The sequence below is a fragment of the Solanum lycopersicum genome, chromosome 7, assembly GCF_036512215.1.
Source record: "Solanum lycopersicum chromosome 7, SLM_r2.1".
Taxonomy (NCBI): Eukaryota; Viridiplantae; Streptophyta; class Magnoliopsida; order Solanales; family Solanaceae; genus Solanum; species Solanum lycopersicum.
In genome coordinates this window covers 55,692,029-55,716,523 of record NC_090806.1, presented here as the reverse complement: position 1 = coordinate 55,716,523, position 24,495 = coordinate 55,692,029, and the positions used below count along the sequence as shown (strand labels likewise).

At 36.4% G+C, this 24,495-nt stretch overlaps 1 protein-coding gene across 1 annotated transcript; it reads right to left on the bottom strand.

Annotated features, from left to right (window-relative positions):
• Positions 1 to 17,743: 17,743 nt before the first annotated feature.
• Positions 17,744 to 18,319, bottom strand: LOC138337513 (uncharacterized). The gene has a single exon (XM_069287428.1). It carries the CDS (start codon positions 18,317 to 18,319, stop codon positions 17,744 to 17,746), a length of 576 nt encoding a protein of 191 aa, XP_069143529.1.
• Between the last annotated feature and the right edge of the window lie 6,176 nt (positions 18,320 to 24,495).

Sequence of the window (24,495 nt, the reverse complement as noted above, 5' to 3'; positions counted from 1 at the left end):
AAAAATAGAAAATTAATTCCTTCATGTAAATATTGAGATTTAATTTAGAATTCTAATTAAAATAGAAAATTAATTATTTCATGAAAATGTTGAGATTTAATTTAAAGTTCTAATGTTATGTATATTACAAATAAAATCAATGAAAAATTTAAATGATATCCAAGTGATTCAAGAATTGGGTTCCCGTGTCCAAACCTCCGTATTGATACATAAGTACATGAGTAAAATATTCAAGAATAATGCCATCTACTTAGATCAAAAATCAAGATTTTGGCATATATACAAGATACATAAGTTCTGTAATGCATAATCTTAGGAAAGTAAAAATCAGTTAACAAACTATAAATGAAGCCCATGACTTGTATGTATAGACACATAAGTCTAACACACGTTCATAAATAAGTGACTCCATGATATACGTAATGAGATGAAGAAAATGAACATTCACGTAATAAGAGGTGAGTAACAATGAAAAATAAAGGTGCTAATAATGAAGAATGTCGTAACAATCATGATGTCAGGCTAATGTATATGATGAGAGCAATCTCAAATGAGCCTAAGTAAATGTTACCAATACGTACTCACCAATGAGAGTGTAGGATAATGAAGAGATTAGTCTCTATGAACACTCTAATGAAAAATATTGAGTTTAAAACACTTAATACTAATGATGAGATCAGAAATCATCAATTGAGATATGATGTCCTCATACTAGAAGCTAGCTTACATGATGTATGAGTTGAATGTAATGGAACTTTATATTGAGCACCGATAGGATAGCTATAAGCGGTGATTCCTTCTTTCGTAAAGGGCGGAGGTTCACGTAACTCTCATGCGATGAGACTGTCCGGCTTGCCGGGTATGAGTCTCCAGACATATCCTAGTCTTTGAACCTATATTGCCACTATTGGGATCTGGCGGGGTTACATTCCCATATACGCTAACATGTTATTGAGTCACTTTGGCCGGTGATTCCACCGCTTTTCGGTGTAGGGGAGACACTTGATTTCATGATGCTCACATGATCTATGTCGGTTAAAGTTAAAGTTCCCAATGAAGGAATGAGGCCAGCCTCAAATGAATCATATAATGAAATGAATGATACCAAAGGTGTTAGGATAGGATAATCAAGAGGTGAGCTAGATTCAAGTAATGACATTATGTTATTCCTGATCATTGCATAGCAAACCCAATGAAAGTCTTAAACTACATCCTAGGTATAGATGGTGTTCGCACTGGCCTATGAACGAATTGAAATAAAATACGTATGAATGAATGAAGCTGACTCTGTGTTTGCTAAAGAAGGCTCCCTAGTTGAGGTCCCATATGTTTGATCCCTCATTTTGGAAAGTCTTAAGGTCAAGTCCATGATAACAAGGTCTCATGGCATATGAACAAATAATATGGAAGAAACTATGTGTTATATGTTATGTGCTATATGAAGACGTTATGTGTTGTGTGTAGTACGATAATTATAATGATGCATGTCACTCTCATAGCATAACTTTCCCAATCTCAAATTTGCAAGTACACTGACTTGACTTCCAAAAATCATGTCATTAGGTAAGAGGTATTCTTTCTCATGCATGTCCTTGGTGTGTGCTTGCATATACCCATACTTAGTACAAGTGTGTACTAATTCCATACAAACTTCTACTTTTAGGTGGAGGCACAGGTGGACAGTAGAGCTACAGTTTCGTTGTTGCAGCTATCAAGACGTCAGCTGACATCCGGAGTTTGATAGGTCCTCACGCTTTCCAGGATGCTACTGTGTTATATTCTAGCGTAGTTTTAGAGTTGAGCTAGTGGATCATGTTTTACTAGCGTTTCTTTCCTGTTTTGATTCAGCCTTTGTATTAGTGCTATTTTAGCCGACATACAATTAATACTTAATGAATTATTTCTTTCAGTTGCGTATCTCTTAAATGTTAGATGGTTGATGATGAACGATTACGAAATATAAAGAAAATGTTTAGCAAGTATATTTAAATAATCAAAAATTTCAAATTTTCCGCTAAAATTAACCTATGTAAAGTAAGAATGACGTAAGTAGGCTTGTTTGTGAACTCTAAGAAGTCAACGACGCCGGTCTCGTCTGGGGACTAGATTCCGCTTCGTCCAATATAACAGTGTGGCAAGGCTATAAATAATTTCATTAAGGATAAAATGAGTATTTTAAAATTAAATTATTACTAAATAGGGAATTAAATCATTGTTTTTTGTATTGATAAAAAATGAAAGTGAGTTATATAAATTAGGACAAAGAGAGTATTAAAAATAGAGGATACGTAATAACCATGTACAGTTTCAATGGGAATTTTATATATATATATATATATATATATATATATATATATATATATAGGTGAAATGTTAAAAATAAAATTAACTTTTAATTTTATGATCTTAAATTAAAAATGTGTGCGTAAATCAAATCTAGTTATTATAATATGCTATATAGACTGTTGAATTTTTTTTTAAAAAAGCCTACCAAGTAGATAGAGGAGCTTTTTCTTAGGACAAATCCAAAAATATAAGCTAAACACTATAGTTAGGATGGAGAATGCGATAGGTTGTTCGCCATAGATTCCAAATCTTTTTATTTGAAATTCATGAAGATAGATTTGAAGATTAGGTTATATTTGGTTATATTTTTTTTCTAAAAAACTATTTAGTGTAATATTCATACTTGAGTACTTATTTTAATGTAACTTTGAAAGTGAAAAAATAAATTAGGGAACAGGTAAATTATAAAATTTCCCCTAAAATTTGTAACATAACTTCAAGCTAAATTCCACTTATAGTGAGTTATTAAATAACTAACGGAAGGGTGTTTCAAAACTTCCACTCGCGAGATCCAAATAAGTATCTTTCCATGCCTTTTCAGTTCGTCTTTGCAACCCAAGTTTTCCTCCATATTTTTCTATGATAAGGAGCCTCCCACATTTCAACAATCCTTGATCAATCTTCTCTATCAATTGACGTGATATCTTAGAGTAACTACCAAATGCAATGCAAGTAACTAACCCATCAATTATTAAATCTATTAATTTCATATAATGTTTGAACTAATCTTCATCATATCATCTCCAAAAGAATTATCATCAAGAAAATTTGAAGGAATTGAAGGCCCAATTTCCACGAAAGACATATTCTTAAAATTTCTCAAAGCATCAAATTCCAAGTCATTAAAATTGCTTAGAATAATTCTTGGATTTTCTTCTCTATTCAATATCACTGTTTTCGTCTTCATAGACTCAACAGGTCAGTTGTTACTCTCCACATCATCAAATACAAAATAAGAAAATCAATTGGCCTAAGTGGTGGTTATCTTTGTAACTCTGTTATTTTATTTTTAGAATTACAATTCATGAAATAATCAATAAATTTATAAGAACAAGTATAAAAAAGTTATAGTTGGTTAGATCAGAATAGTGTAGATGGGATATTAGTTTTTTTTTCTTTCCCAGTAAAACAGCTCAATCCATCATAATAGTGTAGATGACATGTGAAAAGAGAGAATTATTTTTTTTCATTTTCAATTTAATCCAATCAAATGGAAAAAATAGTTCCCATTTTTATGTGTTGTCTACAGTATTATTTTGGATTGGGCTTGTCTAGTGGACAAAAAAAATTTAATATCTCATCTACACTATTTTGAATCCAACAAGCCATGGTTTTTTATATTTATTATTTTAGTTTTTATGATTGTTTTAAGAATTATGATTCTAATTAAGGATAAAATAATAGTTCCATCTCTAAGTCAAACTTATTTTCCTTCTTTTATATTTGATGAAGTGAAGGGTAACAATTGGGAAGTTTAGTCTAGAAGTGGCAAATTGAGATACTACATAGTGAAGAAATCCCAAAATTCTTGTGAACGCTTTTGATTATTTGGAATTTGATACTTTGAGAATGTTAAAGAATGTGACAATTATGACTGTATCTTCAATTTCTTCAAATTTTCTTGATTATAATAGTTTTGGAGCTAATATTATAGAGATTACTTTAAAAACAATAGGGACTTATTTAATTTAAGGACTACCCATTAGTTATCTACAAAGAATTTTGTATTTACTTTGAGATGTCAAGTCAATTGATGGAGGAGGTTGGTCAAGGGCTTTTTGAAATTTGGGAAACCATTTTTGTTGGTTATAAAGAGAAGGGTAAAATGTTGAAAAGCTGAAGGAAAAGTGAATTGCAAAGAAGAACGGAAAAAAAGGGGACAATATTGAGTTGGTGCTAACTCGTGCAAGTTTCTTAAACCCAGTTTCATTGATTATTTTCTGACTCACAGTTTGTATAATTTGACTCTGGAGGGCATAGATTCTAGGGTACTCGTTGTGGCGTGTTAGATCTAGAATGATCAAGTTTGTAATAGAATGTTCCTTCAAGGTGTTTGGAAGAATGGAGTCAAAGTAAATGCCAGTGAATGTGTTATAAGGAAAGAGAAGAGTTCGAAAGGTGTATAGAGATCACAACGAGATACAGTGATGAATAGGAAGAATTGACGAAGTGTGTCAAAAAATGGAGGGATTTAGTAAGAAAACTACGAAGGAAAATAGTTCATCAAATATGAATATCAAGGATTTTTCTAAGGAGCTTTTACTTGGTTATAATTAGTACCAATTCACTCAATATATCATCTCAATAAAATAGATAGTAATCAATTGTAGTTTTTATAAAGATTGTTCTCTAGTTCTGAAAAGAGTGGTGAAATTCTTTTGAACTATTCAAAATGAGATAATCTAATTAGTTTAGTTTCTTCTTTGGTACACACATTTACTGTTATTGAGATTTTAAAAAATTACTCACTGATAATTCAGAATAGTAAGAAGAAAGGGCATACAACATGATTCTGTGGGTGAAAGTAAAGTTGTATGGTCGTTTATTAACTATAATATTCTATTTTTTGTTGTTTAAGGGTCAACTCACCCACCCCATTTGTTCCAATGCTATTTCTCTCAAGATGATGAGTTTCGTGAATATGCAATGGGTATCACTCTGCCTTTGCTGGAAAATTCTCTCAATTTGTGTTTATTCAAAGACCGGTTTTTCTTTGTTTAGCTTGAATATTTTATAGAGTTTTTTGCCTTTATCAACTTCTACAACGAAACGCCTGGAAAAATAATCATTTCCTTATTGAACTTTTCTGCCTCTTTCCTTTACTGCCTAGGACTTGTTTAAAGTTACTTCTTTCCTTCTTTATCTTGAATTTCTAATCCGTTATTTTATTTCCTTCTTTATATCTTTGTTTCAACTATTTCTTTATATTTTTTTTTGCTCCTTTATTTCTGCACATTAATATTTTTCTTCTTTTCTGCAATTTCTCATATTTATATAGGTTGTCCCCATTCACGTCTAGGAACCTGGTTCACCTAATAGAGAAAATACATAAAACAACAAGTAGTGAACAATATTCACTTTATCAATCATCAAAACTACTTTATATGTTCTCCTACTTTCCAAAATTTATTGTCAAGTATAATTTATCTTAGTCTTGCAAGTGTCAATTAATACATCACAAAGTCTTTCTTTTTCGTGTGAACAGTTTGACTGGAGATGATATTTATGTAACCTGGTTAATAATACATGAATTTACGACTTATCCACTTGCATAAATGAATGCTTATCAATATTAAATACTTTTCAAATGCTAATTTTAAAATATTTTTATACAACTAAAATTTCACGTGTGTATTCTTTCTTTAATATAATAAATTGAAATTACATTTCATTTCCTTCCTTTTCTTATTCTTAAAGATATTTTTGAAACAATATAATGGGAAATGAAAGTTATAAGGTTATTCGAAAATTAAGGTTTATTTTGTAAAGTTTGTGTTTTGTATTTGTAAAATAGAAATTTGAAGCGTAAGAAAAAGAAACAAAGAGAATGAAAAAAATAAAGGAAAGGGTGTATTTTTACTTATTTTTTACTTGAAGTGGCCTATTGCAAGAGATAATTGATTTTTGTAGACTGATTCTAAAGATAAAAGAACAAGAAGTTGTCCATGTGCTATCATATTTAGCATTTGGTTGACATTAACATGTAATTATACTTGTGGACCAATTTGTGATAGTACGATAGATTTTTATTCGATGACCTGACTATTCGAAGTCTCTTGGCTAGTCCATTTTACTTATTCACTCTTTATATTTTTCCAGATAACCATTTATACCTGTGATTCTACTTCAATAGATATGAATAAGTAGAATTTATAGTTGTTGTGTGAAATTGTTTTGTATTTGTGCTATGTACATAGAGACAAATAGATATGGATAAACAACAAAAATAGAATAAAAGTACAATAAAAGGTATATATGATTACCAATACAAAGTATAAACTTTGAAATAAAAAAATCATCTATTGAGTGAAGAAGTACTCATTACGACAAGGTAAATGATCAATAGAAAAAACCTTCAGATTCACATTTGTTGAACCATTTACTTCATAGATTCCTTAGCTAGATCCTTCCTTTTTTGGCATTTTTTCTCAATACTTTCCATTATCATCGGCTCCCGTCACGATCTGTATACACCTCTCAAACTCATCTCTTAATATTACCTGCTTCACCGACATTCGCTTTAACTCAATCCTTCCAAATATCTTGAACTAGATTTGCATTAAAAACTTGATCATTCTAGATAGGATACACCAAGAAAAGCACCCCTATGATATGCTCTCCAAAGTTGAATTTAACCCATAGTGAGTTAGGAAATAACCAAAAAAGGGTCTTTCAGAACTTCCACAAGTGAGCACCAACTCAATATCTTCCCCTATTTTCCTGGTTCCTCATTGTAGCTCAACTTTTCCTTCATTTTTTTTGTGTTGCCCTTCCCTTATCACCAACAAGAATGGCCTCCTATATTTCAACAACCATTGACCAATATCCTCCCTTAATTGACTTGATATCTTAGAGTAACTATCACAAGCAATGTAAGTAACTATTCCATTAGTCACTTAAACCAATCAATCCGTATAATTTTGAACTAATCTCTATCATATCCTCGTCAAATAAATTATCATCAAGAAAATTTGAAGGAATTGAATGTCCAATTCCCACAATAGTCCTATTCTTTAAAATTCTAAAAGCATCAAATTCTAGATCATGGAAAGGATTCACAAGAATTCATAGAGCCTATTCACAATTCAATATCCTAGTTTGCGTCTTCATCGACTCAACTTCCCAGTTGTTACTCTCCATATCATTAAATACAAAAGAATGAAAGTAAATTGGCTTTATAACTCTATTATTATATCCTTAGAGTCACATTTTTTGAAATAATTTAATTTAGTAAATCTATAATAACAAATATAAAAAAACTATGTCTGGATGAATCCAAAATAGAGTAATGGGATAAACATCTTTTGGTCAGTAAACCAACCCTATCAATAATCATTTTGTAGATGACACGTGAAAAGGAAGAACTGTTGCATTTGATTGGATTAAATTGAAAATAAGTTTCGGGTCATGAGATTCTATAGAATAATGAATAATCCTTTCTTATAGTATTATCATGCCAATCCCAAATTAATCCATCTCTTCGATTTTTCAAACAATTAATCAAATTAAGCAGTGACGAGATGGACTAATTTCATGGAAAATTGAAGAGACGATTAATTTGGCCTTGACCTGGGAATGATACTATCAGAACGGTTTTTTCATTTTTCTATAAGGTCTCATGAGTCGGAATTTATTTTAAAATTTAATACAATCAAATGCAAATAATAGTTCCCCTTTTCACATGTTATCTTCACTATTATAATTGATTGATCTGGTTTCATGGCCCAAATATTTAATATGCATCTATAGTATTTTGGGTCCAACCAACCATAGTTGTTATATTTATTATAATTCTAGATTTACTGATTATTCTAATTTTTTCAAGAAATGTAGTTCTAAGGATAAAATAATAGAGTTAACAATACTGCCACCACTAAGTCCTATTGGGCTTCCTTCTTTTGTGTTTGATGATATGGTGAGTAACAATTGAGCAGTTGAGTCTAGAATCAACAAATTAAGAAATTAAATAGTAAAGAAAATTCAAGAATTTTTATGAACACTTTTGATGATTTGACAATTGATACTTTGAAGACTTTAAAGAATGTGACTATTGTGGGAATTGGGTCTTCAGTTCCTTCAATTTATCTTGAAGCTTATTCTTTTGGAGTCAATATGATAGAGATTAGCTAAAAATTTAATATGGATTAATTAGATTTAATGATTAATGAATAACATAGGTAGTTAGCGACTGGTGGAATTACTGTCGTCTCTAGTTGGAGATACTTCCATTCTTCTCGTCCTCTTATTAGCAGAACCTTCACTTCGCGAGTCCTGCATAGCAGCTAGTAATTGCTGGCCTCTAGACCACAATCACATGTACAACTACATTAATATTTCGCGTGTAACTCTATTAATGAGACCTAAAATAATAAACATATTAAAAAAACTACATACATCAACTTAACGGATAAAAAGCCACAGAAAAGTTGATTTTAAAGATTAACTATAACAAAAAGGGAAAATAGTGAGTTGGTGCTTGCATACGAATGTTCTGAAACACCCTTCTCTTGATTATTTTATGACTCATTGTTTGTGGGATTTGACGTTGGAGATATAGCTTTTGGGGTGCCCATTGTGGTATGTCCTATCTAGAACGATCAAGTGTATAATGTAATGCTCGTTCAAGGTGTTTGAAAGAACGAATTTAAAGTGAATGCTATTGAAGGTGGTACGGGGAAAAGAAATAAGTTTGAGAGGCATAAAAATTGCGACGGAATTTGGTGAGGAAGGGGAAATATCAAGAAAGAATGCCAAGAAAAGAAGGGATTTCTCTAAGAAAGCTATAAAGGAAAATGTTTAAACAAATGTGAATCTCAAGGCTTTTACTAATGAGATTTTACATGATCATAATGATTACTAAATAATTCAATAGATCATTTCAATTAAAAATCTAGTAATGAGTTGTAGTTTTCATAAAAATTGTTCTATGTTCATGTAAAAGTAGTGAATTTCTTTTGACCTATTAAAAATGAATTAATCTTCTTTGTTTATTTTATTCTTTTGTACATACATTTACCATTAATAAGATGCTAAAAAATTACTCACTGGTAATCAGGAATGGTAAACTAAGAAAGGGTAAGGCACATGATTGTGTGTGCAAAAGTAAAAATACATAGGAATCACTTGATACAACCTTATACATAATTCAAGAACTGTTTGGGTCTGATCATAGAAATTTTTGAGGTGTTACATTTCTAGGGAATAATTCTTTTCATCCAGCAAGTATAAAAGTGCTATAGTGGCTGATATCCTCTATGGATACTGACATCAACCTGGATCAATTTAATTTTTACCAAATTGTTGCGTAACCCTTTTTTCTATCTGGCAATGCATTTTCAAAAATTTTGGGTTTACGCATAAGGTCTCTTATGAAAAACGATGAATCAACTCATGATAAATATGTAATGAAAGCGAGTGTTTTATTTCATTCAATAATAAAATAACAAGTTATAGATAGTATATTTGAAATAAAATAAAGACAATGTTTTTTAGTTTCGTCCTTAAACTTGGTGGGCATTATAGTTTCATTCCCAATATTGATAGTGTTTTATCGAAAAATGGACGGAGTTTATTTCGTTTTAAAAAATTTCGACTTTTAGGAGTCCACTTAATTTTTTAGGAAAAAATTAAGAAAACTTGTTTTCAAATAATTTAAACAGAAAATCGTTTGAAAACTTTAAAATGGTTCAGGGATTCTTATTAACGTCTTAGGAAGGTTTTGAAGGCACCAAAGACGTTCCGCTTAATGCGGCTTTCCAGCAACTAACTATTTAACTACTATTTTTTAAGATTTGCGAATTTTTAATTTGAACTTCCTAAAATTTAAATCTAGCGAACTTGCGAATTTGAAATATTTATCGTTTTGGAAATTAGTTTAGTTTTAGGTTTGATAAAATAGAAAGGCGTCCGACGGGGTTTGGAGTTTTTCTAACCCTAAACTAACGGCATTCAGACAAAACAAAAAAACAAATAGTAAAGAGGGAGAGAGAGAGAGAGATTTTTGGGTCCAATTTCGGGTTCTGTTCGCCTTGAACGAAATTTGGACCCACCTGCTTTTCGGTTTTTAACTCATTTTACTTGTCCTAGTCTAAACATACAAAAATAAATACAAGAATGTAAAAAAACAAAGGCTTATACCCATTACTAATAAAAATACAAAAATAAAAATAAAGAAAAGTCTTCTAATACGTCTTCTTCAAATTTCTTCAATCTTCCTGAAATTGGGCTCCATACGTTTGCCTTGACTGGATAAAGGAATGGAGCCTTTACGGCTCTTCCGAAATGCAAAGAGAAGAAGGGAGACCCAAAACGGACTCGAGAGGGATTTTTCATGCAAACAAACAAATAAAATGATATAAGTAATGCTAAATAAATGTACAATAGAGCTATTTGCTGAAGTACACAATAAACCCCAAAGAAAACAAATAAACAAATGGATGATTTACAAAAGATAATAGAAGCTAAGAACCAAGACTTCTTCATCAAAAGGTCGACAATATGCTAATGAACAAAATCAAATTCAACGAATATGCAACAATCAAAGACCAACAAGTAAACCGTTAACAACTAACTTAGATTAAGGTGTTTCAGCTAACCCATTTCAATTTTTCGAAAGCAACAAAAACATAGTATCAACAATAGAACTAAAATTTGTCATGAATAATGCATCAAGGAAACCTTCCATATGACCAAGACAACCAAAGGTACTTGCCAATAATTTGATGTACACCCTTCTCCAGTGAACAAAAATGACACATGCTTCTAAAAATCACATAGTATTCTCTAAAAACTTTAAACATCGAGAACATAAAAAAAAGCTAAGCCTATCTAGAGATTAAGACTAACTACGATTATTTAAGGAAATAAAGCGAACATGCCACAACAGCAAGCTCAAAATCATAAGAGGGAAATAACAAAGAAGAAATGACTTAGCTAATAACGCATGTGACATTCCGATATACCTCACTTATGGTTAGAAAAGACCATGCACAAAACAAAAGGTAGGCAAGACAACTGCTACGCGATCACATTAAATGCAGAAAATCCCAACAAATGATATGAAGGAAACTAAAGAAAACAAACTTCAAGAGGTATAAATTAAACATCCTTATTAAAAGCAAAGTCTAAACAATAATATTTAAATAAGTTTGACATAGTACTAACAAAGGATACTCAACAGTGTAATCCCCCAAAACTGACAAACTCTTATTCTATTTCTTTTAACTTCGAACGAATAATATACTCCATTTTTTACTTACGGGACTGCCTTACTAACCTCTACAACATAATCTCTTCAAACGAAAACACATCTGAGAAAAAAAACAAAAAAAAAACAACGATACAGATTTAGACATGAACCGACCAGCTAAAGCCTTTGCCAATATCTACTTAACAATCACAGTTTGAGTCATGTAACAGAGAGGTATGACTCTACTGGATTAGGCTAACATATAGGATAACTTCAAATGATAGAACAAGCAACCATCAGCATTAGCAAACTGTGACGAAAACAGAATCAACCATGTACATTCACATTCGAGTATCTTAACACAACTCAACCCAAAACAAAACGATGGAACAACAGTTGGTGAACAACAACACATATAATGATTCAGACTATCACTAGAGAAAATCGGTGGACACAGCTAAAACCCATCGCATCACAGCAACAAAGATGAGGTAAGTTTGAAAAGGATAAGTCGTACCTTTTCCAGGAAGTGAGACTGAGACGAGAACGAGCAGTAACAGCAATAACTTCCACCCCAAACAAAAACACGAATACCAAATGACGAAACGGAAGTTGCTGGATCGATTAGCTCACCAATCTGTCAATCTCTGTGCTTGTTATGATCTTGGAAAATCTTTCTAGGACCGCTTGAGACTTCTCTCAACCAGTTTGGACGTAAAAATGGTAGACAAGAAATCATCCTCTAGTTTTTCCGAAACAAACAAGAAGGAACCAAAGAATTTTTTCCCAAATTTTCCCAAGAATTTTTTAACTGTTCTTCTACAACAGACAGAAGAAGAACCAAATATTTTCCCAAAAATTCATCTAACTCTTCGTGATAAAACTATCTCTCCAAATCTCCAACCCCTAATCCGAAGAAGAAAGAGAGTTTATATAGAGGAGCTTCCCTGAAGAAAACAAACGAGGGTATAATCGTATTTGCAACCCTAGGTTTGAAATCCAATCCTTAAATCCTATCCGATATCCACCGAATATTCTCGCGAGATTCCAGCCTCTCAATGGAATAAAGAGGAATAGAGGGTTGGATCGTCTCTTTCGTCCTTGACGAAAGATGTGTACTTATCTCCAAGAGGCGGGGCTACACAGCTGGAGAATGAAGGATTATACGAATGTTGTAGCCCGCTGAAATTCGTACGAAACATAGAAAGGGGGAAAGAGCCGTTGCAAGAGAACGACAAAACAGACAGCTAACCACCTACTGGTCGATTCCTTCGTGTTATCAGCGCGCGTTGTCGTCGCTTGAGGGAAGGGGGATTGAAACTCACGCACAGCAGACGTGAGGAGGGTTTCTGGGAATTAAATTTCTTTCGCGTCTGGGGGGATTTTAGTGTCTAGGTTCTGGATATTTCACGTCTGTTCTAGGAATATCGCTTGAAGAAGGAGAAAGAGGGAGGGGAAATTCTGGGAAATTAGCGTGTGGGTTCTGGATACTTTGACGTTTTCTAGGAATTTTTTGGCATCTTCTACTGGGAATTTTGCCGCGGAAAGGGGGATGAAGGAAGGGAGTTGGGTAGGGCTGACGGGAATTAATGGAGTGGGAATTAATTTGGGTTGAGAGTAGGGAGAATCGGGCCTCAATCTGGGGATGGGAAGGTGGGAGTTGGGTTGGGTTGAGGGGGAAATTGTGATGGGCCGCCTGTTTGGGGGTTTAGTGAAATGGGCTGGGAATGATTTGGAGACAAATTGGGGGTGGTCTGGGAAAGTAAAAAAATGAAATGGACTGGGTACTAGAAGAGAGAAAAAGGAAAATAGGCCTGGAATGGGGGGAATTCAACTGAAGTCAGCGAATTGGGCCCAAAGTGGAATTGGAAAATCAGAGTGTTAATTTAATAAATAACCCAAAATTGAGTTAGGATAAGAAGTTTGACTACACCTTAAATAAAAAATGAATTTGTATTAATTAATCTACGAGCTTCTTTATTTTAGTAGTATAATTATAAAATAGTGATTCCAAAATAATCATAATTTAAACTAAGAAAGAATGTTTACTAAAATTGAAATTTTTTTGGGATGGTTTTTGAATAATCCTAAAATATACTAATTATTTACATAACTATGTAAAAAATATATATATTATCTAAAAGTCATGATAAAAGTATCCGAAGTAACATAAAATTCATGCATTATATTATTATTTTCGCAAAATTTATAAAACTAATTAATTTAAATTGTTTGGAAAACTAACAAAGCTCGAGAATCAATTTATACCGACGCGGGTAAAAATTGGGTGTCAACAACTGTCCCTCATTTTACTTGGGTTGATGCAAGCAATTCGAGGAAAATGAAATTGACCAAATCAATTTTGACCAACCCCATTCATCTTTTAAGGAAGAATTTGGCGAAGGGTTTAGGAATTATGGCCGAACCCTTGAAACGGGTTTCCTACATTTCTCAGGCTAAATGAGAATTTAGGCCACTTGTAGTTGGATAAGCTTGATTTACCGCACGATTTTGAAAGAATCGAAAGCCACCTCAATGCCGAATTATGAAGGTATCGAAATGCTCGAGGACAAAATTCGTGAGCGAATGTTGGAATACAGCTGAGTTTTCATTATTGAATCCGCCTACATATCTTTAAACCTTCGGAATCAGGCTGTGTGTATTTGACTTGATCGGTTGAAAAGGAAATCTGTTATGCTAGATAACCTTCGGCTTTGGACAAGTGACAAATTAAACGAGTATGAAAAGGAGGCTTGTAATCTCTTAGCCATGAATGTGGCGCGCTTAACACCCATAACTAAGAACTTACACGGACATAATTTCCAAACCTCTTGGAGCGTTGTCACTCAGATTGGAAACTTGCTTCCGATGAATCGAAACTTCCGAATGCGATACAGGAACTGACAAATTTAAAGAAAAACCCACATTCTTCGATAGGGGTAGTTTGATTGTGGTTTAAGTCGCTCCTCTGCTCGCTTCCTAAGAGTTTGACATTCTTCTTTGGACTGTGTCCCAGTTCACTGCTAAGAAAATGTTCCACGTTGTGCTGTATCCTTTTTGATGTCGTCCGCACCTGTGATTTTTGGAGAACTCATCCTTTTGTATGCTCTCGACAAAGACTGAGATAAAACTCGTCAGCTTAAAAAGTAATTAGGATGGGAGTCTTTTTACCTTGTCAACACTTCATTGTTCTCCTCAATATTCGACGTCGACTCAATCGGTCTGACATACAACAAATAAAGCTTATGACGTGTTTTGCAATATAATATTAAATGTATTCCATACTTGATGTCGAAATAAATAAATGAATGTTGATGCAATATTGATATTTCTTTTGCCGTCATCTTTGATGCTCTTCTTAATGTTTACTTTTATCAAAATAAAAGAATGCAGTTGAGGCCGATGGTAAATATTGCTCTTGGGATACACGATTTCCCTTTCTTGATCCGTGTATGTCCTCTTGGGAGGCATGAATATCTTCCTGTGATACGTAAATTCCTGCGAGGCATGAAATCTTCTCTCAATGCATAACTTTCAGCGAGGCATGAAATCTTCTCGCGATGTGCAAATTCAACGAGGCATGGATTCTTCTCGTGATGCGTAAATTCCAGCGAGGTATAAAGTCTTCTCGCGGCATATAAATTTTGACGAGGCATGGAACCTTCTCGTCACGCACAATTGTTGACCAAGGATGCATGATTTTCCGCGATGCATGATTTTCAACGAAGCATGGATTCTTCTCGTGATGCCTAAATTTGACGAGGCATGAAATCTTCTCGTGATGTATAAATTCCACCGAGGTATGAAGTCTCCTCGCGATGTATAAACTTGACGATGCATGAAATCTTCTCGTGATCCATAAATTCAAGTGAGGTATAAAGTCTTCTCGTGATATATAAATTTAACGAGGCATGAAATCTTCTTGTGATGCATAAATTCCAAACTTGCGATGCATGATTTTCCGCAATGCATGAATTTCCGCAATGCATGATTTCCGCGATGCATGACTTCCAGCGATGCATGATTTCTCGCTATGCATGATTTTCACAATGAATGACTTTTTTGATGCATGACTTTCCGCAATGCATGATTTCCGCGAAGAATGACTTTACGCAATGCATGATTCTCCGTGATGCATGGTTTTCCGCAATGCATGACTTTTTACTCGTAATGCATGAACATTTATATCTTCTGTGTTAATTCTAACGGCAAGACGACCTCCGAATAATATATCAACTTGATCGATAATAAAATAATAATAAAATAACTATCTCTTATGGGGTAATGCATTGTCTTGATTGACAATAATTATCTTGCTTTGATAATGTAATGCAAATAGTGTTCTTTATGGAAATCGTGAAATCTTCATTGATCTTCTTGTTTGATTCTAGTTTGAATCTGGCTAAAAAATTTCATATTGTTGGGAATTTCTTGAAATAAACAAACCACATTCCCAAATATTCTGACACAAACGATATGAACTGCCTTAGCTTTCAGTAAAATTACTGGTTTTGGGGATAGTTTTCTCCTCTTTGGGAGTTCTCCATATTCATTGGTCGGGAGAATTCGGCCGATTTCAAAGCAAAGCTATAAACCTGCATCCACAAAAAAATTGTCAGCTTTAAAACATACTGATTTGTGTCGACTTTTTCAGTTGTTTGCTCCTTCTCTAGATATCTCTGTTGATTTCCCGATTTCCCGACTCTTGGTAGATAAGACAAATATATTTATGCCAAACAAATGAAACATAAAAAGGTGGGAGAAATAAGAATATTTAAGAAATAGTATCTTGAAAAAGTCACTGCCAAGTCATGTCATATCAAGCTTGAATCTGACACTCGAAAGGTCTATCTAGTCATTCACTGATGGGTTTCAAGGTCACTCCAGACTTGTAGGGAAGATTCTAACGAAATTTTGAGGCTATTTTTAAAATTTCTATCCCAGTTTACTATCTTGCTTATCTCTCCACTGTAACTGAACAGATAACGGAATTTTGAGATCTTCTCAAAATTTCTGTCCCAGTTGCAGATCTCGAAACGTCTTTAGTTTGACTTGCTGAAGAGAAGGCTTCTTTTGGGGAATTTTTGAGTCCCTCTCAAAAATTATGTCCCTGTTCTATTGCAAAGGGGATAGAACTTACTGGCGATATGACCGAACCCTTGTGGCGCCTACGTATCCCGTTGAGGCAGGAATCAGGTCAAATGTAGTTCCCCTTAAAGGTTGACAAGAATAAAATTTACAAAGAAACCGACCGAGGCCGACAAAGGCCACCTACGTATCCCATTCTTGATAATTCAGGTCGAACATAGTTCAGATACAAGGAAATAATTAAAGGGGATAGATGGGGTGACCGAAGCCGACATAGGCTGCCTACGTATCTTGTTCTTGAGAATTCAGGTCAGACGTAGTTCATTACAAGAGGGATAAGGATTCAAATGGAACAAATACAAGCAAACAGAACGATTACAAGTAAATGATAGAAAATGCAACATGAAACTTCACACATAGTATCTCTTGACAGCATCTGAGTTGATAGGTTTGAGCCATATAGTGCCATCCATCTCCTACAAGACCAAAGCACCTCCAGATAGTACTTTACAAACCATGTAAGGACCCTGCCAATTTGGCGCGAACTTTCCTTTGTATTCGTCTTGATGAGGGAAAATACCTTAAGAACCAAATGACCAACTTTGAAATCTTTAGCTCTTACTTTTTTGTGAAAGGCGCGAGTAATTCTCTGTCTATACAACCTGCCATGACTAACGACAATCATTCTCTTTTCATCAATCAAAGCTAGTTGATCGATCCGTTTGCTAACCCACTCAGCGTTACTTAATTCAGCTTCTTGGATGATCCTCAATGGTGGTATATCGACTTCAACAGGTATGACTGCCTCTATTCCGTACACTAACAAGTATGGAGTGGCACCAGTTGATGTTCTGACCATCGTTTGATAATCTAGTAAAGCGTATGGCAACATTTCATGCCAACCTCGATGTTTCTCAATAATTTTCCTCAAGTTCTTTTTGATATTCTTGTTGGCGGCCTCTACAGCTCCGTTCATTTGGGGGCAATAAGCCGTCGACTTTCGATGAATAATCTTAAATTGTTCACATATCTCTTTCATCAAATGACTGTTGAGATTTACACTGTTATCAGTAATGATGGATTCTGGAACTCCAAATCTGCATATCAGATTGTTGCGGAAAAAATCGGCCATAACTTTCTTGGTTACCGACTTGTAAGAGGCTGCTTCCACCCACTTGGTGAAATAATCAATGGCAACCAAAATGAATATGTGCCCATTGGAAGCGGCCGGCTCTATAGGACCAATGACATCCATTCCCCTAGCTACGAATAGCCAAGGTGAACTCATAGCGTTATGTTCGTGAGGTGGCACCCGTATCAAATCGCTGTGCACTTGACATTTGTGGCATTTTTGCACGAATTTGCAACAGTAATTGTCATAGTCATCCAGAAATAACCATCTCAAAGAATCTTTCTTGTGAAAGTAAGCCCATTCATGTGTGTACCGCAAACTCCAGCATGTATCTGTTCAATAAGCCTCACAGCTTCAGCAGCGCCTACACATCTTAAAAGACTTAAATCAGGAGTCCTCATATACAGGACTTTTCCATTTAGAAAGAAATTTAGAGCCATACAGCGTATCGACTTCTTCTGATTAGATGTAGCGTCTTCTGGATACGTCCCAGACTCCAAGTACCTCTTTATGTCAAAATACCAAGGCAGACCGTCTTGTTCTGATTCAACATGTGAACAATGGACTCGATGTTCCTTCAACTCTATATCTAGTGGGTCGATGTAATCAGTATCCGGATGTTTGATCATCGAAGCGATGGTGGCAAGAGCATCAGCTAATTCATTTTGTATTCTGGGAGTATGTCTGAACTCGATCTTGCGAGACCTTTTACACAAGTTTTTCACATATTGTACGTAACGTATAATTTTCAGGTTCTTCACAGCCCATTCACCTTGAACCTGATGAATCAAAAGGTCTGAATCCCCAATAACCAATAATTCATAAACATTCAAGTCGATGGCCATTCACAAACCAAGAATACAAGCTTCGTATTTAGCCATGTTGTTTGTGCAATTGAATGGGATTTTAGCAGCCATGGGATAATGCTTACCGGATTCTGACACTAAGACTGCTCCAATACCCTTACCTTGATGATTTTCCGCTCCGTCAAAGAATAGTCTCCAACCTGGATACGCTTCAGAAATATCTTCACCCACAAATGACACTTCTTCATCGTGAAAATACATATTAAGTGGTTCGTATTCTTCGTCAACGGGATTTTCTGCAAGATGATCTGCCAAAACTTGTGCTTTTATTGCTTTCTGAGTCACATATACGATATCAAACTCACTCAGCAGCATTTTCCATTTATCTAACTTTCCGATCGGCACCGCTTTCTGGAAAATGTACTTTAACGGATCCATTCTGGAAATGAGATATGTAGTATACGAAGACAAATAATGTCTCAATTTCAGGGCAAGCCACGTTACAGCACAACATGTTCTCTCTAGCAATGTGTAACGAGACTCACACAGAGTAAACTTCTTACTTATATAGTAGATATCCCTTTCTTTCTTTCCTTTCTTATCGTGTTGACCAAGTACACATCCGAAGGCACTATCTAAAACAGACAAATACAGCAACAAAGGAATCCCTTCTCGTGGAGGAACCGATACCGGTGGGTTAGACAAATAGCTCTTGATAGCATCAAAAGCAGTTTGGCACTCCTCAGTCCACTTAGTCGGGGCGTCTTTCTTCAGTAACTTGAATATAGGCTCACACACCACGGTTGATTGTGCTATAAACCGGCTGATATAGTTTAACCTCCCTAAGAAACTCATAACCTCTTTTATCGTTTTCGACGGAGGTAACTCTTGAATTGCTTTAATCTTGGAGGGGTTAAGCTCGATACCCCTTCTGCTGACTATGAATCCCAACAACTTCCTAGCCGGGACTCCAAAAGCGCATTTGGTGGGATTTAACTTCAAGTTGTACCGACGCAAACGTTCAAAGAATTTTCTCAGGTGTGTCAAATGATATGAACTCTCGTGGGATTTGATTATGACGTCATATACGTACACTTCGATTTCCTTATGAATCATGTCATGAAAAATAGTCATCATGGCTCTCATGTAAGTGGCACCGGCGTTCTTGAGGCCGAACGGCATCACCCTTTTAGTGATATACACCCCAAGGTTTAATGAATGTCGTTTTTTCTGCGTCTTCTTCATCCATCAAAATATGGTGATAACCTGCGCAACAGTCCACAAATGACTGCATCTCTTGTTTGGTACAGTTTTCAATCAAAATATGGATATTTGGCAACGGAAAATTATCCTTTGGACTAGCCTTGTTGAGATCTCGATAATCAACACAAATCCTGATTTTCCCATCTTTCATGGCGACCGGGACGACATTAGCTAACCAGGTTGGATATTGCATTACTTCCACCAATCGAGACTCTATTTGCTTGGTGATTTCTTTTTTAATCTTCAAACTCAGCTAAGGCTTGAATTTCTGAGTCTTTTTTTTAACCGGCTCGAACCCTGGGTTGATAAGTAGCTTATGAGATACGACATCGGTACTCAACCCTTGCATATCACCGACTTCCCAAACAAACACATCGCTGTATTCGGCAAGCAAATGAACCAGGTTATCCTTCTGAGTTTCATTCAAGTAGGTGCTGATGTTAACCTCTTTGACACATTTCGAATCTCCTAAATTCATCTTCTAGATTTGGTTTGTGCTGATTCTCCAATTGTCTAAATTCCTCTGCTACGTAATCTGGTTCCCCACTTTCTTCTTCATAGTCGTCAACCTTGTCGTCGTCTGTCTCATTTTTTTCATTTAGCTCATGACATGACATGACATTGGCAGGTCTGTAACTTATGTTACTGAAATCATAAACAGACAAAATTAGAAAAGTAAAGTATAACACGCAATTAAATAAACCAAGTTTAAAACAAAATAAGGAGTCTTTCATTTAAACAAAATGCCTACTTTGGTCATGGCACAGGGCCATGTTGCCTTTTTAAACATCACAACGAAAATTCAAAATTGGAACAATTAAAAAAATGCAGAAATGGTGGGTCTCGGGCCTCTTCCGGACAACCACTGATTTTAGTGTGCATAAAATAACTCCTTTCTACCAAAGAGTTCGGGACATCAAGATTGGCGTGGAAGTCCAATTCTGCAGCATCTCCCCTGGTTCAGCATCACGAATACCATCTGGCTCGATCTCCTCCTCGATGATAGCATTGATCTTCTTGAAAAGGTCACAGATTCCTTCCCCACAGTCTTCAGGCTCAACATACATTTCGGATTGAAAAGGATTGATACAGATGCAGGATCGGTTTAGCCAACTCTTGATCCTTTTTCTTCTTCATCTTCATATCGTCATTTGTGGGGGTATACCCTAAACTATATTTGGACTCTTTAGGAAGGACCGGAACAGGCCCAATAATTCCTTGTTAATCTCTTCCCAATCTGAAACTTGGCTCGAACCCATTCTGCAACATTATCGTGGCGATCATTCTGTACACGGCTGGCATGGGGGTTTGCGGGGCCAAATCCTCATCGGTGGCATTTACGAACTCCACCATGTAAAAATCCGCACCTTGCGGCATCTCGTCAAAGACCGGCACCTGCTTGCCTGAGTGACTTCTCTCACCGTGAACAACTAGCTCCTCATTTTTCCATACCAGCTTCATCATTTGATAGAGAGAGGAGGGGACGGATCCAACCATGTGAATGAACGGCCTTCCAAAAAGAAGGTTATAGCTGGTGTCGATATCCAACACTTGGAACTTGCATTGAACTCTGTGGGGCCCATTTAGAGAGTCAAGTTTACTGCCCCCAATGTATCTCTTTGCACACCATCAAATGCTCTTACATTAACCTGGTTTTGCTCCAATTTTCCAAGGTCAAACCTCAGCGTTTTTAATGTCGACAAGGGGCATATGTTCAGACCAGATTCATCATCTACCAAAACACGATTAACAACTTTTCACACGGCATATCACTGCGACGTGCAAATCTTTGTGTTGGGATCTCCCTTCGGCTGGCAATTCATCGTCATAGAAGCTGATGCGGTGTCTCCGAATGACTTGACGAATCATGGAAGCTATGTTATAGCTGCTCGTACCTGAGGGCACGTATGTATCATCAAGTTCATAAAAGCCTGCTTGTGGGACTGGGAACTCATCAGTAGGGCCCACATGGAGATCTGAGCCAGAGTCTTCTCCAAGTGTTTGACAATGGAGTAATCTTTCGGTTGCATCCTCCTCTAGACTCCTCCGCTTCTGCTTAGCTTATTGGCCTCCTTACATGGTATTTCTTTTGTCCTCCGAGAGCATGCTCATCAGAAGTTTAGTATCTTCCGGACCTAGTCATGCCTCGGGCCACGGCAGTTTCTATGACAAACTTGGGTTTGGCGAGTGTTTTTGAGGGCTCCAAGCTAACAACCTTTGTAGGTGTCAGAATAACAAACTCTCTCTTTTCCTTGACTCTTAAGAAGTGACAGTCCTTCCAAGTCTTCCTGCGCAACTGGAGTAATCCTCTTGGCTTCACACTCGTCTTCGTCTATTTCTATCATATTAATGTTTCCACCCCCATGATTTGGCAACGGAATTGTATTGATGTTCGGCGCCGCAGGCTGGAGGGAGGCTACTTCCTGGTCGATCAGATCCTGGATCATGTGCTTAAGATTGATACAGTCTTCTGTGTCATGTACAACACTGTTGGAATGATAAGCACAACTCTGCTCAGGTTTGTAGAACTTAGAGTTGACATCCACTGGCTTGGGCCCCACTGTGTGGATGTATCCGGCCGCGGATAGTCTTTCGAATTGCTTGGTCCGGCTTTCAGCCAGTGCGGTAAAGTTCTTGGAAGGCCTTTTTTCAAACATGGGACGAGAAGGATCATGCCCGCTTTGCTGAGGAGGAGGAACCTGTTGATAATTGCGGGCACTTGGGCGAGTAGCTTGGGTTCTAGGGTAGGGGTTTGTCTGGTAATTTGGCACTGGAGCTTGGTAATTCGGGAGAGGGTTTTGATATGCTGGAGCTTGGACATGATATGTGGGGGAAGGTGCTCGATAGCTCGACTGTACATTGGCACAGTTAGGAGCGATATTCTGAAAATTGGGTGGAATTTGATAAGATTGGGGGTAATTCGAATACATGGGGGGAAATTTTTGGAGATTTGGGGGTAAATTTTGATATGACAAAATTTGGGCATCTAGATAGGTGGGGGCAGCGTCGTGGTCGTTAGAATGATTAGATTGTGGGTGATAGGCTTGGTGAGATTTTTGTGGAATCTTGGAGTGAACTTGAGGACGCGATGAGTTTCTAGGGGTTTTTCTTCCCCCGTAGGAAATAGCAACAACTTCCTCTCTCTTCTTCCTCATCAATCCGGAAGATCCAGGCGACGCGGATACTCGGCTTATCTTCCCAGACTTCAGACCGTCTTCGATAGTCTCACTAACTTTGACTATCTTGGCGAATTTGGCTCCGATTAATAAAATGATTTTGTCATAGTATTCGGGCTCTTGCACCCGCACAAACACTTCTACAATCTCCTTTTCAGTCATTGGAGGCCTCACACTTGAAGCTTCTTTTCTCCATCTGTAGGCAAATTTCCGATAGCTTTTTATCGATTTCTGCTTCATTTTCTCTAAAGAATATCGATCAGGGACTATCTCAACATTGTACATGAATAGATCGATGAAGTCCTTTTCTAGCGCACTCCAACTGGGCCACTGCCTAGTTTCGTGTGACGTAAACCATTCTAAGGCCTCCCTACACAGACTCCGGCTGAAAAGCCTCATCAATAAAGCCTCATCTTTGACAACTCCCATGAGCTGGTCGCAGTACGCTCTCAAATGCGCCATGGGGTTGCCTACCCCTCCGAAGGTATCAAACTTTGGGATTTTGAACCCTTCGAGAAGATTCAAGTCTAGGTGGATACACAATTCTGCATAACTCAATCCGGTGACGTCTGGAACGCACTGCAGCTCTTTCATAGCCCTTTTATTCTCCTCCTTTATGTCGATCTTTGCTTCTTCCCTTGACTTCCACTCTCTCATCTGCTCCTTGTAGTGATCCAACTCAGAACCGTCCATCTCATGCTCGGCAGGAATGGGAACTTGTAAGGTGGTTCTTTTTGGGAGGGGTGGAGCTATAGAAGGACTTAGGACGTTTTGGGCGGTTTAGTAGTTTTGTGGGTAGTTTTGAGGACTGGTGTTTTGGTTTAAGTGGGGATGCGGTGTTTGGGGGTTGAAGGCGGTTGGATTTTGATTTTGATTCTGGGGCGGTGGGGCTGTTTGAGTATTCTGGGGGTGTGGTAAAATTTGAGGAGGGTTTTTTGGAATCGGTGAGGGAGTTTGATATTATACGGAAGCATACTGGGGGTTTTGGGTTGTTAAATCTATCCCAGAGGGATTATCCACAGGTGTTGACGGCTGGTTCTGAGTTTGATCCAAGTTTGACGAAGGGAAGTACATCGGAGGTCTTGCGTCAACAAAATTAGGTCCAAATCCGGGTGGAGGCGTGTCCTACCTCTGCTGTATTTCGACTCTCATATCAGCTATCTGTTGCATCAGTTGTATGATCACTTCATTTTGTTCCGCCACAGTGGGCTGAGCCACCACAACGTCTGTGAGACTAACTTCCTCGTTGTTGTCTCCCACAGCTGTATTTCCTCTGTCTGAGTTTGGTCTGGGGAAGGAATCCGCAGGACCTTTCGATCTGGTGAAGTAAGGATGATCTGCTAGCTTTGATCGACACAGACCAGTTGAATGTTCCTAAGAAGAGAAACAACTCAAAGGCAAATTTGTTAGCGCATATTCGGAGTACAAAATGCATAATATCACACAAAAAGCAGATAAACACACAAGTCGCTTTGTTTGAGGATATCTTTAACCCACGAATGAGGATGGATATACATTTTTAAACAAATAGGAATTTGCTTGTTTAATGCTATCTCCATAAGGCTGAATCATGTTGAGTTATGGTCTTCTTGCAGTTGCTTTTGATTCCCGTTGATCTTATCTTCATATCTTCGTAACATGAAGGAAAATGAAAATTTTTTTAGAGCTAGGGGCCTGGTCGGGAAAGGCTGCCTATGTATCTCACAAGGAGAATTCAGGCCCAACGTAGTTTGAGTTTAGGATGAATTATTTTCATTCAGTGCGATTACAAGGAAA